This window comes from Arachis ipaensis, chromosome B09 (genome assembly GCF_000816755.2).
Source record: "Arachis ipaensis cultivar K30076 chromosome B09, Araip1.1, whole genome shotgun sequence".
In the NCBI taxonomy this organism is placed as follows: domain Eukaryota; kingdom Viridiplantae; phylum Streptophyta; class Magnoliopsida; order Fabales; family Fabaceae; genus Arachis; species Arachis ipaensis.
In genome coordinates, this window is record NC_029793.2 from 12301934 (window position 1) to 12319480 (window position 17547).

At 33.6% G+C, this 17547-nt stretch overlaps 4 protein-coding genes across 4 annotated transcripts; all 4 read left to right on the plus strand.

The window, feature by feature from the left end:
- LOC110266753 (probable F-box protein At4g22060) lies at window positions 5627-6712 on the plus strand. Its single transcript, XM_021111753.1, has one exon. The coding sequence runs from the start codon at window positions 5627-5629 to the stop codon at window positions 6710-6712; it is 1086 nt and encodes a 361-aa protein (XP_020967412.1).
- Window positions 7134-10807, plus strand: LOC110267102 (NAD-dependent malic enzyme 62 kDa isoform, mitochondrial-like). Its single transcript, XM_021112245.1, has 3 exons — window positions 7134-7635; window positions 8611-8722; window positions 9583-10807. The coding sequence occupies exons 1-3, from the start codon at window positions 7628-7630 to the stop codon at window positions 9721-9723; spliced, it is 261 nt and encodes an 86-aa protein (XP_020967904.1). The 5' UTR covers window positions 7134-7627; the 3' UTR covers window positions 9724-10807.
- On the plus strand, window positions 11543-12794 carry LOC107615020. Its single transcript, XM_016317142.2, has one exon. The coding sequence runs from the start codon at window positions 11709-11711 to the stop codon at window positions 12792-12794; it is 1086 nt and encodes a 361-aa protein (XP_016172628.1). The 5' UTR covers window positions 11543-11708.
- On the plus strand, window positions 14593-15225 carry LOC107615019. The gene has a single exon (XM_016317141.1). It carries the CDS (start codon window positions 14593-14595, stop codon window positions 15223-15225), a length of 633 nt encoding a protein of 210 aa, XP_016172627.1.

Consider the following 17547-nt stretch of genomic DNA (forward strand, 5'->3'; position numbering starts at 1 on the left):
TTTCTGAAGCAGAACCACAGCACGAAGAACAAGAAGCAGAGGCTAATAACATAGAAGTTTGTCAATCCACTTGACAAAGAAGAACACCATCATGGCACTCAAATTATGTTTTAACAAACCATGATGCATAATGTCTTTTGACAGAAGATGGAGAGCCAACAACTTTTATGGAGGCTATGCGCAATCCAGACGCTTCTATGTGGATGACAGCAATGCAAGAAGAAATTGAGGCATTACATAGGAACCATACCTGGAAATTTGTTGAACTTCCAGCAGGTCAGAAAGCCATTGGTAACAAATGGGTTTACAAGATCAAACGAGATAGTAATGATCAGGTGGAACGATATCGTGCAAGATTGGTTGTCAAGGGATATGCTCAGAAAGAAGGTGTTGACTTCAATGAAATATTTTCTCTAGTGGTGAGACTAACTACTATTAGAGTAGTTTTGGCTATGTGTACTATATTTGATTTACATCTAGAGCAGCAATTAGATGTAAAGACTACTTTTCTTCATGGAGAACTTGAAGAAGAGATATATATGCTCCAACCAGAAGGTTTTAAAGAACAAGAAAAAGAAAACTTGGTTTGCAGGTTACTAAATCTCTGTACAGTCTAAAGCAGGCGCCAAGGTGTTGGTACAAGAGATTTGATTCTTTCATTATTAGCCTTGGATACAACAGACTTAGTTCAGATCATTGTACCTATTACAGGAGGTCTGGTGATAATGATTTCATCATTCTGCTGTTGTATGTGGATGACATATTGGTGGTAGGTCCCAACAAAGATCAAATCCAAGAATTGAAGGCACAGTTGGCTAGGGAGTTTGATATGAAAGACTTGGGACCAGCAAAAAAGATTTTAGGGATGCAAATTCACCGAGACAAAAAAGATAGAAAGATTTGACTATCACGAAAGAATTATTTGAAGAAGATCTTGCAACGCTTCAACATGCAAGAATGTAAGCCAATTTCAACCCCACTTTCTATGAATTTTAAATTATCCTCAAGTATGTGCCCTAGTAGTGAAGCAGAGAGGATGGAAATGTCTCGAGTACCGTATGCATCAGCGGTGGAAAGCCTTATGTATGCCATGATCTGTACAAGGCCAGATATTGCTCAAGCAGTTGCGGTGGTAAGTCGATTTATAGCAGATCCGGGTAAAGAGCATTGAAATATTGTTAAGAGGATCCTGAGATACATCAAAGGGACCTCGAATGTTGCATTATGTTTTGGAGGATCGGAATTTATTGTCAATGGATATGTCGACTCAGACTTTGCAGGTGATCTTGATAAACAAAAATCTACTACAGGCTATGTGTTTACACTTGCAGGAGGAGCTGTGAGCTGGCTATCTAAATTACAGACTATTATAACTTTATCTACTACAGAAGCTGAATATATGGCAGCTACACAAGCATGCAAGGAAGCTATTTGGATCCAAAGGTTAATAGAAGAACTCGGGTACAAACAACAGAAGATTTCTGTGTATTGTGACAGTCAGAGTGCCTTGCACATTGCAAGGAATCCTGCCTTTCATTCAAGAACAAAATACATTGGAGTACAATATCACTTTGTTCAGAAAGTAGTAGAAGAAGGAAGTGTTGATATGCAGAAGATTCACATTAAAAATAACCTAGCAGATGCCATGATAAAACTAATCAACACAGAAAAGTTTGAATGGTGTAGATCCTCATACGGCCTATAGAATACATGAGCAATATGAATTTTGAAAATTTATCAAAAGGAAAAGTCTAGGGGGCCAGCAATTTTATCAAATTCTGGCCAGCATGTAACCATCAAAGAAGAGTGAGCCATTGGATGAAATCTCACATTAATCTCACACCATTAAAAACCTCATTGATGACTATTTGATGGCTATAAATCCCAAAAGTTGCTGACCCCCTAGCATTCCTCATATCAAAATTAGCTTTAAGTGGGAGATTGTGAAAATTAGCAAAGCTAATTTTAGAAAATAAATGAATAAATAATAACTAAATAAAATAAAAGGTAGTTTATAACCTTAGAATTTTAATGCTTGAAAAAGAGAAAAATTATATACCTCTAATTGACGAATGGTTCATATTGAAGAGACTCACCTATAAATTTAGTTTTTCTTTAATTCATTTCAATCAAATCATCCAGATAGAATAACATAATATTTCTTTGAGTAGTTTTCTCCTATATATGTAGAGAGAAGTGTGTTCTCCTTTTGTCAAGAAAGAGTATTATTGTAGTCTCCTTATGATAGAGAGAAGTTGTAATTCTCAAAGAAAGTTATTCAATTGTTTCCATATTTTATATAAATTTCTAATTTTTCATCACTATATTTTGCTGTGTCATTTGTTTGGTACCTAACATGCTACACCCTTCCTCACTGCCATAATAGGTCTCCCTCCCCTCCCTCATGTCACTTCTTCAACAATAATTTCATACACTTTTATTTCAATTAATTTCACTACTCTTCTTCTACTCCAACTCTATTATACCCTATCAAGTGTGCTCTCTTATGTTGGTATTATTCCAAAATTCCATTAAAGTAGCCTAAATTTGAAGAAGAGGGAAGTAACCTTCAATTCAAGTATTACCAATTATTAAGACATTAAGGTGATTCTTTAGTTTGATAATTATTTATATCTTTAATTTTTGTCATGTTTATAATTATGGGTATTAATAAATCCGAAAATTTAGTGTTACGGTAAGATAGAATTTGAAATTTTTTAGTATATAGGTTCTATTAGATCAATTGATGTTAAGATTAACTTATTAGAATTATTATTATTATATTTGTGGTATTAGAAACTCAAAGGAACCACTCTCCTTGCTTGTTGGAATCTGTGGAGTAGAAGTCCTTCTTTTAGATTTTAGTATGTGAGTAAACTTTGGAATTTTTTTCTATAATAAAATAAAAAATTTATTATTTCTCCAAACATGATTTTTGCACTTTAATTCTCCAAATACGATTTTTTTTTTGTATTTGGGCAAGTTCGTTGGACCCGGCGAACTCTATAAAAATTGGCAAGTTCGCCTTAACCCGGCGAACGCCACTCAAATTTTTTAACACACGCATTTTTAATCCATATCATCGTCTAGAAAATAGTATATAGATCTTGCCAATTTTTATAGAGTTAGATAAAATTTAGGATTATTTGGTATATAGGTTCTATTATATCAATTGATATTAAGATTAACTTATTAGAGTTACTATTGTTATGTTTGTGGTATTAGATACTCAAGGGAACCACTCTCCTTGCTTGTTAGAACTTGTGGAGTAGAAATTCCTCTCTTGGATTTTAGTTTGTGAGTAAACTTTGTATCTATGGTTAAATTTTAGCATTGTATCATTTTTATAATTATTGAAAATAATTTTAAAATTTATTATTTAATTATTTACTAACTCATTTGTCAATATGATGTTTATGTCAAGTATTTTACAAAGAAAATCTCACTTGAGACATAATATTTTGCATTGAAACGAATGAAGTTATCATTTGAGAAATTAAACTACAATGTAAATATTATCTTACATATACACTTTGAATGTAAAGTTAGTATTGTATTGATGATGCACTTATTGATTTGTTTGACAACTTTTAGCTTGATCGTAATTTGTATGTCAAAATATTTTGGAAAGTTCTATGACAGAAACTAGCGGCAGTAAGCGCTAGACTTTGTGCACCTTGTCAGTATATAATTGTATTTTCAAGACCATATGAGATGAAATAGTTTCTGTCTGTTTCATATCCACAAAACTGGTGGAACATGTCTATTTCAGAATTCACACAAAGGAAAACAACCTAAGTGTGATTTCTGTTATTTTTATTTTTCTGAATTAGATGACCTTCCGCTTATATTTATATAAAATAAGAAAGTTTGAATGTTTGATGTCTATAAGTAATTATCTTTGTGTTTGAGTATATTTCTGTCACTATTATTAAAGTGGATTTATTTTGACTAAAAGTTAATTATTTATAGAATTGTCTCTCGTGGTCGTGGGGTTATGGATGCTCCGTTTACTCATTGAGTTGCAAAATTCACTCTGTTGTTCTTTCATTTTTTTTTTCAGATATGGGCCTTGATCCTAATCCAACTTCATCAGTTTCGCTCTAGTTTTGTTTGTGTTAGTGAGTCCTTTACTGTTCAAGGACTTGATATTTTGTGTAAATAGCTTTAAAGCTCTTTAGACTTATTAAACTGCTCCATATGACACAGGTCCGGTTTTAGTGACTTCAGTATGTTGCTTTGTAACTATTCCAGTAGATGAATCTAATAGACTATGATTTGCTATAAATATTAAAGTTGAATTTATGTAAATATGCTGAATATGTTTTAAATATGATGATGAGAATGTGTTGCCTTTTAGTATAATTTAAAATTTTATTTATTCTATTTTCGTAATATTGATTTTTGAGGCTTGCTTTGGAAGATTTTTCTAAGTGCCAGTCATAATAGACACAAAATACTAAATACAGTATCTCTATCTATATCTCATCTATCAAATACAATTTTATGTCTCTATTTTCCAGTCTTAATGTCCTATATCTATAAACAAACGCAATCTAATATATAAAATCTAAAAAGAAAAGATTTATTGCATAAACCTCTCAAAATATATCGGTCTACCTCAAAAGATATGAAGATTTAGTTCAAACACCTCACAAACAAAAAACATATCATCATATAATTTTTTAAAAAATAAACGTTCAAATCAACAAATGCATTTTAGCTCTAAAATTTAAGATAGTAAACTCATAATTTCTACCTCAATTCAAAAAACAGAGTAGAATTATAACTTATAAAATTATAAAACAGAATGTAAACATGATTCGTATATTTTAAAAAAATATATTTAAAAGTTTTGATAGCATAAAAATTAGTTTATAAAAAGTTTAGCTAATCAAAGTTACCAGTTACAAACATATCTTCAAAAGAAAACATTAAATTAAATCCAATGATTCAAGAATAGCAAAAGAAAAATATAAAAACTTAGAAGAAACCAACAGAAACAAGAATAAAAGATTGCAAGAAGCCGGAAAAAAAAAAGGCACAATATTTTGAATTAGGGTGGTGATATGTCATTAACGTTCCACATGCTTATCATTAACGGAAATTATTTTAACTCATTAATTTTAAATCTTTTAGGACTAATTTAATTGAAAAAATTATTTGGGAACAGATGTTACGAACGACTCATATTTGAAAGACTAATTTCATCATTAACCCTTCTGAATTGACTTGATAGCAACACCAACTATCAACGCAAGAATGAGGCGATGATGAGGGTAGTAGTCTAGTAGAGTACGAGGAGACTGGAAAGACAAAGGCATTGCTGCACCACAAAACAGGGTAGCAGAGAAGGAGACTCCAAAACTCTCCCAGACAACAACAACTGTCCCTTGCTATAATGTGACCATGTTAGTTAAGATTCATATATTTTTTTATCGGATCTTTTTTAATCTTTTTCAACAATATTTTATCTCATTAATGATATTTTAAGATTTAATCAGATTTTAGTTTCCTATTTTAATGTAGATATCTTAGTCTATTTAAAGTCTTAATCCTCAAAGTTCTCTTCCATGAAATTAAACAGTGTCAAAAAAGAAGCGTAAAAAACAATACTCACACTTCAATGGCTTCTCCTTCTCTCTCAGTTCCCTACGCTCTTCTTCCAAGCATTCAGCAAACACACCTCATTGATGATGATGATGATCCTATAACCATTGATAGAAGCATCTTCAGTTTATCGGAGAACAAGCGTTATGAGTGGACGAACATGTTGATGGGTCATGTTGGAGCATGGTGTGTTGGTTCTTCTCACGGTTGGATTGTGCTTTTGGATCAGAATGGAGTTCCACTTCTTCTAAATCCTTCTTCTTCCACTACCATTAACGTACCACCTCTTCCCCTTTCATTCTTGCACCCTGTCACATATTCTTACTTTGCTGAATACTTAAGGAAAACCTTCATAGTCAAAGCAACCTTGATGTTTTCTTCCTCTCCCTCAAGCTACATTCTTGCCATCATATATGGTTCCAACTACAAGATTGCTTATTGCAATTCTGCAACTTGGGTTGAGCTCTCTCATGATACGCAATCGTACTGTGACATTGTGTTCAGCAACAACTATCTTTATGCCTTAAAACAAGATGGTTCTGTTGAAGTTTGGAATATTTGTGGACAAATTCCTGAAAGATTGATTCTTTTAACACCAACTGTGGAGGAGACTGATGAAGATGAGAAACCATATTTAGGAGATAAGTTTTCAAGAAATTTGTACTTGGTGGTATCTGCAAAAGAAATCTTTCTGGTGATAAGGTTTATTGGGAATTTTGTGAATGATGACGGGTTGGTAGTAGAAGAAGGAGATCTTTTATCATCTGAGGATACACAACCATTGATTTGTCCTTATAGAACAAAGTATTTTACTGTTTATAAGCTTGATTTTGGCGACAAGAAGTGGAAGAAGATGAGATCTTTACATGATAAAGTTCTGTTCTTGGGTGCTAATGAGTCTGTATCAATGGATGCTAAAGCTTGCTTGGGGTGTGAAGGAAACTCAATCTACTTCACAGATGATAGGTGGGAAGAGATGACTTTGGACTACATGTATGGTGGACATGATTGGGGTGTTTTCAGTTTTCAAGAGAAATGTGTTAAGAGTCTCATACAATGTGCAAATAGGATTGATCCTCCACCAATTTGGGTAGTTCCATAGTATTTTAGGATTTGCCATTTAGAATGATATGGTTCTTTTGTAATGGATTTTTTTTTGTTTCTTCTCTATTTGACAATTCAAAAAATCATGTAAATAACTTAAGATTCACTAACCTTTTTTTAAGTACATATGACACATTACAATATATCTTTTTCTTTCGTCCTAGTAATCTATTCTGTCTCTTTTTGGTAGAAACCTGTTTATTATGTGGTACAGTAATATATTGTCTTTTAAGAACATATGACACATTGCAAGTTACCTTTAGTTTATTGTCTCACTTAATCGCTCTCTCTCTCTTCCACTTTTATACTAATATATCTCCCCGTTACTTATTCCAATCATGTTATTGAATAGGGTTGTAATTAAGTTAAAAATAATTAATGGTGCAGTGCATGAAATTCAACCATCAAAGTGTCAAGTTTATCAGACAACTTTGTTTTTTGTACGTGCATGTCCTTTTCTTCACAACCATGTGATTAGAGACAATAGTAAATAAATGAATGACATCATTTGAGTATAGTTTCTCGGCCTTAGCCCAAACTTCAGGACATGGTTGTTGACCAAGTGATCATGTCCTTGCCCTTCAAACGAAAATCACAGAGCAGCATCTCAGGATTTTAAATATGATGTTAATAATATATTAAGGAGCACTATATTCTTATATGTTTAATGTATTTATGATTCTTTGTCTATAATAATATATAGCATCTGTTGTGTAGTTGAGACATGGTTTCTCCCAAATCTGTCATTCTCTCCTCCCTTTTTCTTTCAACATCTATGACGACTCCTTATGCTGGTCCCCTCTACCTTTTATCACAAGCTTTCTAAGTCTAAACATGGTTAAACATTTCTTTGTAGATTTGCCTTGATGGGGATGACTATGTTGCTGTTGTGGATGAATTCATCAAATACAAGATGTGCAGGTATAAATTCCTTTATATAAGATCATAAAATGTTTCACACACTCTGATTGATAGATTTTTAGACAAACAAGTTTTGCGGGATATGGTTAGACATTCTGCCTTATCTGGATAATTTGGTGTAAACCTTGTGATCAATTTAATGGACTTCCCCTCTTAGACATGTTAAGAGATTGGAAAGCTATTATTCATTAATATTATTTATGTATGTATGATCCGATGATGTATGATGTACTTTTAATTTTTAAATATGTATATAAATGTTATGGATGCTAATTTTTGGGACAAGCAATTAAATCTATAGTTTTCCTTTTAAGTATACCACGGCTTGGAGCTTTGGAAAAGGAGGATCTTAATGTTGCAAGTTATGTGAATTGTTATAAATTTACCGATTTATGCATAAAGTGGACTAAGATGCAGTCTGCAATGCAAAAGTATCCTTAGGAGTTGATTGATAAAGAAATTTTATCAAAGAGGAGACGGTGTAAACCACGTGCTATATTTGGGGACAAAACAAGAGCATGCACTTCTGAAACTTCCCGTTTTTGTCAAAATGGATCTGTCTTTTGGTTTACCATAAATTTCAGAGTGCAATACTTTGTTGCTTCCGTGTTCTTAACAAGGTTGTTGGGATCTCAAACTTGTGTTCCAAAGTGTTTTGAGGGTAAAAGGAGTTTGATATTAGAAAGGAACAAAGAAAGTGTAAACCTTTTAAGTTATTGATAGCTTGGATTGGGAGCTATGTATAAGTAGCTTTGTTATCACATTATTATTTGTGAAATCCCTCCAAATTGAATTGCCAATTTTGCTCTGAATCAAAGCTACACTACATTAGACCAAGCTAGGTTTGACAGGAACATTTGAGACCATATAGGACTTTGGATTTCAATGAAGTTGTAAGCCAAAAACCACTAGCATTTATGTTGATATTTACTGTATTGCTTTATTGCTTCTTTGATTTTATTTTTATTGCTGCAGTGCTGGAATTGGGGTTCTCAATGCTGCAAGAAAAACAATGGCAAGGATGTTGGGGAATAATGAGATTGCTTATGAGAGTGCAAAGAGTCAATTTTGGGTCGTTGAGGCAAAGGTATTGTATTTCCTGGTACTTGTAGTTTAATTCGTGTTTTCCCTATTGGTATAAAATAGTTCTTTTTAGTTTCGTTAACTGATGATTTATACTTATGTTACATTTTTAGTTTAGTTCTTGTATTTTAAATACTTATTTTTATCATTAATTGAACCGATTACCTTGTTCCGCTGCAATCTAATAATCATTGATATGACATACATTTTAGAAGTTAATTTGTAAACATTTTAAAAGTCCAAAAATGTTTTAAAAATTCAGAAGGAAAAAAGAAAAAAACTCGCTTGCTTTCTATCATGATATGCCAAAATGCATTCATGGTTGAAAAGTTTCTAATACGCCTCCTCACATAATGGCCAATCCTTTTGTCTTGAGGCATGGACAAAAATGCATAGGTCCACAGGTACCTTGTATTAATATTGATTTTTATTCATAAGAATGGGAGAAACAAAAATTGAAATTTATACCTTTTTGTCTTAGAAGCTTTGATATTATGTTATGAACCATCTCTTCCAAAACTTAAAACAGTTAGGTAGTATATCTAATGGAAAATCAAACTTATTTAACCCTATTTTATTGTATATATTTAATGAGTTATTACATACTTGTTTTGCCTTTTTCATGATGAAAGCATTTTATTCTTTTATGACACTGGCATGCTTTAGATTCCGGTTTGGATTAGTCAATGATTCACTGTTTTTCATCTTAAACATCACCTCACTTTCCCTGTTTTAGCACTTTTGAAGATGTCAAAAAATATTAGCCCGTAAAATTTTAAGTTTTTAACTAGAGTTAGATTTTTGGCAGGTTTTTATGGATTACAATGTCTTATTCAGTTTGCTTATTGTTTTTACCAAATATAGGGGTTAATCACTGAAGGACGGGAAAATATTGATCCAGATGCCCTACCTTTTGCAAGAAATTTGAAAGAAATGGTTCGTCAAGGACTCAGGGAAGGAGCAAGCCTTGTGGAAGTGGTTCGTGAAAATGATCTCTTTACTTGATTTAGCAATTTTGAAAATCACAATATGAGATTGATCAATGTAATAATATTGACAGTTTTTCCCTCTAGAATGTCGAGACTAAGTTAGTATCACTCAGTTTTATATGGAAAAATTCATAGCACGAGTATGATGATCACAATAATTGTTCTCACTCCCAAGGTGCCATAAAATTGAAGAATGATGACGGCAGAATATTTGTTAGATTGCATGCTAATATTTACTGTGGGAGTTATTAGCTTGTAGACTCCTTATGTAAAGTTACAACATGCTTCTGTAATACTTATTTCTCTGAATTTTGTGTGTTTATGATGGTAAGAATTGCTGAGCTGCTTCCTTAATACATTCTTGTATTTCGATAGCTTCCAATGGAGAAGGTTGTACTTGTTCACTGAATTGTTCGTCAGCTAAAACTGGGGTGGAAATAAATGATGAGAGCAAAGGATGAAGCTCACAAATGGAGGGAGCTATGCATGAAAAATCTCTTAATAGGTGGTTCCATGTTTCTTCATCCCATTTACTATCATATTCCAATCAGAAGCTTCACCTCTCAACGAACAACAAAGGAAGCTTCATCCCATTTACTATCATGTTCCAATCAGAAGACTGATCTGAGTTTCAAATTAGCTTTCCATTGCACAATAAAATGTTGGAACATTATCTTTACTGATTTTGTCAGAAGTGAGACTTCAAAACCACACTTGAGATGCTTAAGTGACATACTGACATTTGATAACTTGCAGAGGTAACAAAGCATTTTGCAGCTTTAACTGTGGATCCGAGGAATAAGTGGAGAAAACTTGTTCTAACTCAACAGACAGCTCTCCTGGCTCAAGTTACCATGATCTCTTCTTCAAGGGTCTGCTTTGTTGGTTGTCATGATCCAATTTTCATGGTTTTATGATAGCTTTGGTAGAGTTCTATTCCTTCTGAATCTTGGTAACTTCTAGAAAGATAAATGCATTATAATGTTCACTAGATGAGACAGAAAGAGGCCACTGGTTTCATTTTATGTTTTGTCATTACTATGAACTCTTTGATTTGATCAATGCACGCAGCATATTGGCCATTGAGATTTTGAATATTTCATTGAACTATTCTTATTCTAGAATGAATATGGTTAAATTTCAAATCGATAAACATTATATCAGTTCACTATTTTTTAGCTATGGAAATTTTGAAATGGAACCTATTTATTATTTGAGGCCTAATTATGTGAAGAGAAGAAGGCTTACATTGAGATTAAATTACATAAGCCGTTTATCTCACAACAATATGCGCCAAAAATTGTTGTCAATATCTATTTTTATCATTATCAATTTGTTATAATTCATTTAAAAAATAAAACAAAAAATAAAAATATATTGTCTATTTTTGTCATTATCAATTTATTATACTTCTTTCTAAAAATAAAAATATTAAATGATTAACAATTTTTTTTATTTTGATCATATATTTGAATTAGCGCTAGCAAACTCTATACTTTTTAAGACGAAGTATTTGTGCTTGTTTGGGTGCCATGTCTCATGGCATTCTCCCAAGAAATATGCTATCATTGAAAACAAGGTGTCATCATTAACCGTTTTGAATTGACATGATAGCAACACCAACTACCAACACGAGGATACTGGAAAGACAAAGGCATAGCTGCACGACAAAACAGGGTACCAGAGAAGGAGACTCAAAAACTCTTCGAGAGAACAACAACTGTAGCGTGTCTTTACTCCCTTGCTATAATGTGAGCATGTTAGTTAAGTGTCAGGCCGTTGACGAGTTTGTTAAGATTCATATATTTTTTTATCGGATCTTTTTTAATCTTTTTCAACAATATTTTATCTTATTAATGATATTTTAAGATTTAATCAGATTTTAGTTTCCTATTTTAATGTAAATATCTTAGTCTATTTAAAGTCTTAATCCTCAAAGTTCTCTTCCATGAAATTAAAGAGCGTCAAAAAAGAAGAGTGAAAAACAATACTCACAATTCAATGGCTTCTCCTTCTCTCTCAGTTCCCTACGCTCTTCTTCCAAGCATTCAGCAAACACACCTCGTTGATGATGATGATGATCCTATAACCGTTGATAGAAGCATCTTCAGTTTATCGGAGAACAAGCGTTATGAGTGGAAGAACATGTTGGAGGGTCATGTTGGAGCATGGTGTGTTGGTTCTTCTCACGGTTGGATTGTGCTTTTGGATCAGAATGGAGTTCCACTTCTTCTAAATTCTTCTTCTTCCACTACCATTAAAGTACCACCTCTTCCCCTTTCATTCTTGCACCCTGTCACATATTCTTACTTTGCTGAATACTTAAGGAAAATGTTCATAGTCAAAGCAACCTTGATGTGTTCTTCCTCTCCTTCAAGCTACATTCTTGCCATCATATATGGTTCAAACAACAAGATTGCTTATTGCAATTCTGCAACTTGGGTTGAGCTCTCTCATGATAAGCAATCTTACTGTGACATTGTGTTCAGCAACAACTATCTTTATGCCTTGACACAAGATGGTTCTATTGAAGTTTGGAATATTTGTGGGCAAATTCCTAAAAGATTGATTCTTTTAACACCAACTGTGGAGGAGAATGATGAAGATGAGAAACCATATTTAGGAGAAAACTTCTCAAAAAATTTGTACTTGGTGGTATCTGCAGAAGAAATTTTGCTGGTGATAAGGTTTATTGGGAATTTTGTGAATGATGACGGGTTGGTAATAGAAGAAGGAGATCTTTTATCATCTGAGAATACACAACCATTGATTTGTCCTTATAGAACAAAATATTTTACTGTTTATAAACTTGATATTGGAGACAAGAAGTGGAAAAAGATGAGATCTTTACATGATAAAGTTTTGTTCTTGGGTGCTAATGAGTCTATATCAATGGATGCTAACGCTTGCTTAGGGTGTAAAGCAAACTCAATCTATTTCACAGATGATAGGTGGGAAGAGATGACTTTGGACTACATGTATGGTGGACATGATTGGGGTGTTTTCAATCTTCAAGAAAAATGTATTAAGAGCCTCATGGAATGTGCAAATAGGATTGATCCTCCACCAATTTGGATAGTTCCATAGTAATTTAGGGTTTGCCATTTCCCATTTAGAATGATATGGTTCTTTTGTAATTGACTTTTTTTTTTTTTCTTCTCTATTTGACAATTCAAGAAATCATGTAAAGAACTTAAGATTCGCGGACTTTTTTTAAGTACATATGACACATTACAATATATCTTTTTCATTCCTCCTAGTAATCTATTATGGTCTCTTTTTGGTAGAAACCTGTGTATGATGTGGTACAGTAATCACCTTTTCTTTTTTACTTCTAATTTAAAGAACATCATAAGCAAATTGAATTGAACAGTGTTGAGCATTATGCGTCTCTTATTTTTCATGCTTACAATAAATGAAGAAAACATTTGGTTGCTGCATCAATAGTTTAATAGTAGTTCCTTCATCAAATATCGTAATGCAGAAAGTTTCCTTAATGGTTGCTGCAAATATACAAACCATGATAATTGCCTATAAACATACAATAAGTTTTCTTAATGACACAGACACACTGCCATTAATATTTGGCTTCCTTTCTTCGACCAAAACCAGCAAACCTGATCAACAGAAAATTGATCCAAAGTTTCAGGACAATTCCAAACAATGAATTCCATTGGAAATTAATCATAGAACAGTGCATAACTAGATGTGTATTTTGATTTTGAACTATATTCAAGACAAAAGATTTGAGTTAAATCTATCAATGGATCCATTTGGACAACCTTTAAAAGTAAACATCCATTGACACCCCACAATATATTGTCTTTCATTGTTTTGATAAAAAAAATAATAATTAAGATGAGGAGAAGGATAATACTAATAGGGGGATAAGGGATCCCCTATACAAAAGCAAAAACAAAAAACTAAAGATTTGTTTATAAAGCATAGCTTTCCAATCTCTCAACATGTCTGAGAGGGAAAGTCCCCTATAAAGATAATCAGTTTTACATCAACTAGTTGCTAGGTGTCTAATTCTATACGACAATATATGTACTTGCTGGTTTTGGACCTACTTCTCGTGCTCTGTTAGATTTCTGAGTTTGTGGCATATTGATTAACTTGTGGTTTTATGGATGATAACCTAAGAAAGCATCTAATATAGGTTTAACTAATTTTTTAGGGGAGTAAAGTTCTTGTTTCTTATTTTGTTTTACCTTGTTATAATTGATTTTTGTTCTGCCATGCATTTGAACTGTGAAAATCTTCTGTACGTTTTAAATAACTAGTTCATCACAGAAGTGTCTTTTGTTTTCTTTATTTTCTCTTGGGACAACTTATTACAGCTGCAACTTAACTACGTAACGGTTTTTTTTTTTTTTATGTAGGAAATGGTCGCATTGGCCACTGCAACCAGGGAAACAACATGTACCTCTTTCCAGCGTTAGTTGGAAATTTTAATAAAATTTCCTCTATGTTGTGCTGTTGTATTAAATATGGTTAGTTTTCTCAATAAGTTATGTTTTTGTTCCAGCATTGGTCTTGATATGCTACAGGCTGCTGCTGAGCGCTAAATCTTTCTACATTTAATAAATTTTTTTATAGATTTGGCATGAAAAGAATTTGCTGAGCGGTATGAAAAGAATTTTAAGTACATATCACAATTCACAGGGCGTTGAGGTTATTAAGATTGACATATTTTTTAACCGGATCTTTTTTAATCTTTTTCAACAATATTTTATCTTATTAATGATATTTTAAGATTTAATCAGATTTTAGTTTCCTGTTTTAATGTAGATATCTTAGTCTATTTAAAGTCTTAAAAGTTCTCTTCCATGAAATTAAACAGTGTCAAAAAATAAGCGTAAAAAACAATACTCACACTTCAATGGCTTCTCCTTCTCTCTCAGTTCCCTACGCTCTTCTTCCAAGCATTCAGCAAACACACCTCATTGATGATGATGATGATCCTATAACTGTTGATAGAAGCATCTTCAGTTTATCGGAGAACAAGCGTTATGAGTGGAAGAACATGTTGGAGGGTCTTGTTGGAGCGTGGTGTGTTGGTTCTTCTCATGGTTGGATTGTGCTTTTGGATCAGAATGGAGTTCCACTTCTTCTAAATCCTTCTTCTTTCACTACCATTAACTTACCACCTCTTCCCCTTTCATTCTTGCACCCTGTCACATATTCTTACTTTGCTGAATACTTAAGGAAAACGTTCATAGTCAAAGCAATCTTGATGTGTTGTTCCTCTCCTTCAAGCTACATTCTTGCCATCATATATGGTTCAAACAACAAGATTGCTTATTGCAATTCTGCAACTTGGGTTGAGCTCTCTCATGATAAGCAATCTTATTGTGACATTGTGCTCAGCAACAACTATCTTTATGCCTTAACACAATATGGTTCTGTTGAAGTTTGGAATATTTGTGGACAAATTCCTAAAAGATTGATTCTTTTAACACCAACTATGGAGGGGAATTACGAAGAGGAGAAAGCATATTTAGAAGATAACTGATGAGTTTGGAAACTCCCATTCAATTTGATGATGAACAAATATTATTAAAATATTTAATTACAAAATTATTGATTTGATCTCAATTCACATTTGCTTAATTAATAATTTTGTTGTGCAGATTTTATATTGGGCCGAGAAATGAGTTTCTGGATTAAGCCCAATAACCAGCCTTGTTGCATGCTTTAAAGGGCTAAAACTGAATTGTTAATGGGCCAAAATAAATTTGAATATTGCAAGCCCAAACAAATGCTTTCTTAATTCTATGCTGAATCCAAAATTCATCAGGAAAGCAAATGTTAACTAATTGGGCCAGCTTTATTTTTCAATACTAGAAGCCCAAGTCTTTTAGTGATGAATGATTCCAAGCCCGGTCCAATACTAAGAAAGCAAATTGGTTTCATGCTTCCAACGGACTCCATTGCTTGCTAAGAATGGATTTCAAATCTTAGTATGCTAGCATTGGAAACTTGAGAGAGAACTTGACTTTGATTTGATGGGAATCATTATGATTAATGCTATACGCTACTCAAAGCAAGGGAAGTAAAAAGCAATCTATCAACTTGTTTCACTCTTATTTAATTGCTTTTTACTTTAACTTCACATTCTCTCTCATCTCTTCCTTCTTCTCTCTTCGGTCCTTGTCCAGGAAATAATGGAAGAAATGTTCTTCAACCAACAGAAGGAAGAAGCTGCATGCATCAAGACCATCAATCTAATGATGGCAAGAAAACATACTAAAATAAAAATGAGCTGTGGCTAAGATACTTACCAAATGTGGTCTTTGGTGAGGTTATCTTGAGCTTTGCATGCTCAAAAAGGAAGAAGAAGATCTCGGCCAGCAAGGGAGATTCTTGAAGCATGGCTTGTCTTTGATTCTGCTCAACCACCACAGGGAGTAGCTAGAGTGGCGAAGTGATGGTTGAAGGCAGAGATTGAAGCAGATGAAGTCATCATCATCATGAAGCATCAAGGGCCAGAATTTCATCTTGGAGAGCAAGCCAAGGATGAAGAGCTCGGATTGATGAAGGGTGATGATCAAGAAAGGACTAGAGGTAATTGCATGTTGGTTAATGCATGGTTATCTCTTCTCTATGTGGCCGAACCGGTTTTGTTGAAGGAGGAAGAAGTTGGTTCGGTTTTGGCTTCAATAAGTGGAGGCTCCCCTCTTCTATAATAAGGGTGGACAGCCACTGTTTGAAGCAAGGAGAAAATTTGAGAGTGCAAGGCACAGAGTTCTCAGAGCTACCTGAGCTAACAGTTTTCTCTTCTCCTTTAATGTATTCAGTTTTGTATTTTTCTGTTTAATTTTGTCATGTCTTGAGTCTCATGGTAAAAGGCAAACAGTGAGGTTTGTAATGAAAAAAGCCATAGAGCGGAAAAAGACAGAGAGTGCAAAATTAAAAGAAAAAAGCCATAAATGTCTTAGAGTTCCTTTGTTCATCTATGTTGTGTTTCATGATTCTGTGGGAATCCCCTTGTAAGTTGGATTAGCACTTTACAAGTTGTAATCAGATTGATTATAGTGAAATTCCATCATGTTTGTGATGGAGACTGGATGTAGGCTGCACTGCACTTAGCAGCTGAACCAGGATATATCTGGGTGTAATCTTTCCTCTCTCCAACTCCATTTCTGTTTTATACTGCACAGGAGCAAAAATCAAAATGTCTCGTGGCAAGTGACGAGCAAAAACAAAAAGTCTCGTGTCCAGAGACGAGCTAAAACAGAAAAGTCTCCTCTGAGTTCAGCAAGTGTTAGCAACATAAAAAAGGGGGCTAAGATTCAACCCCCCCCTTCTCTTAGCCACTGAAACCATCAATTGGTATCAGAGCTTGGTCTCAAAGAGATCAAGCTTTGCAGCTTGGAGTAAAGATCCTCATGACAGAAAACAGTGGCGCAAATGTGGTGTCTTATAATCTAACTGAAGGACAATCAAGCAACAGACCCCCTCTTTTCAATGGGAAAAATTATACCTATTGGAAGGAGAGGATGAAGATATTCGTACAAGCAGTGGATTACAGACTTTGGAAGATTATTCTCGAAGCTGGATGATGAATCTAGTGATAACTCTTCTGAAAATGAGTTTGTTTTATTTGCAAAAAAATTCAGGAAAATGGCTAAGCTCAAAGGCAAAGGCAGCAGCTCAAGGAGGATGAAGAAAGACTTGAGCAAAGTAATTTGTTACAATTGCAAGGAAATGGGACATTTCAAATCTGGTTGTCCCAAGCTGAAAAAGGAGGAAAAGCCGAAAAGGGGAAAGAAGAAAGGACTGATGGCCACATGGGAAGACTTGGAGAATGACTCTGATGATGATGATGAAGAAA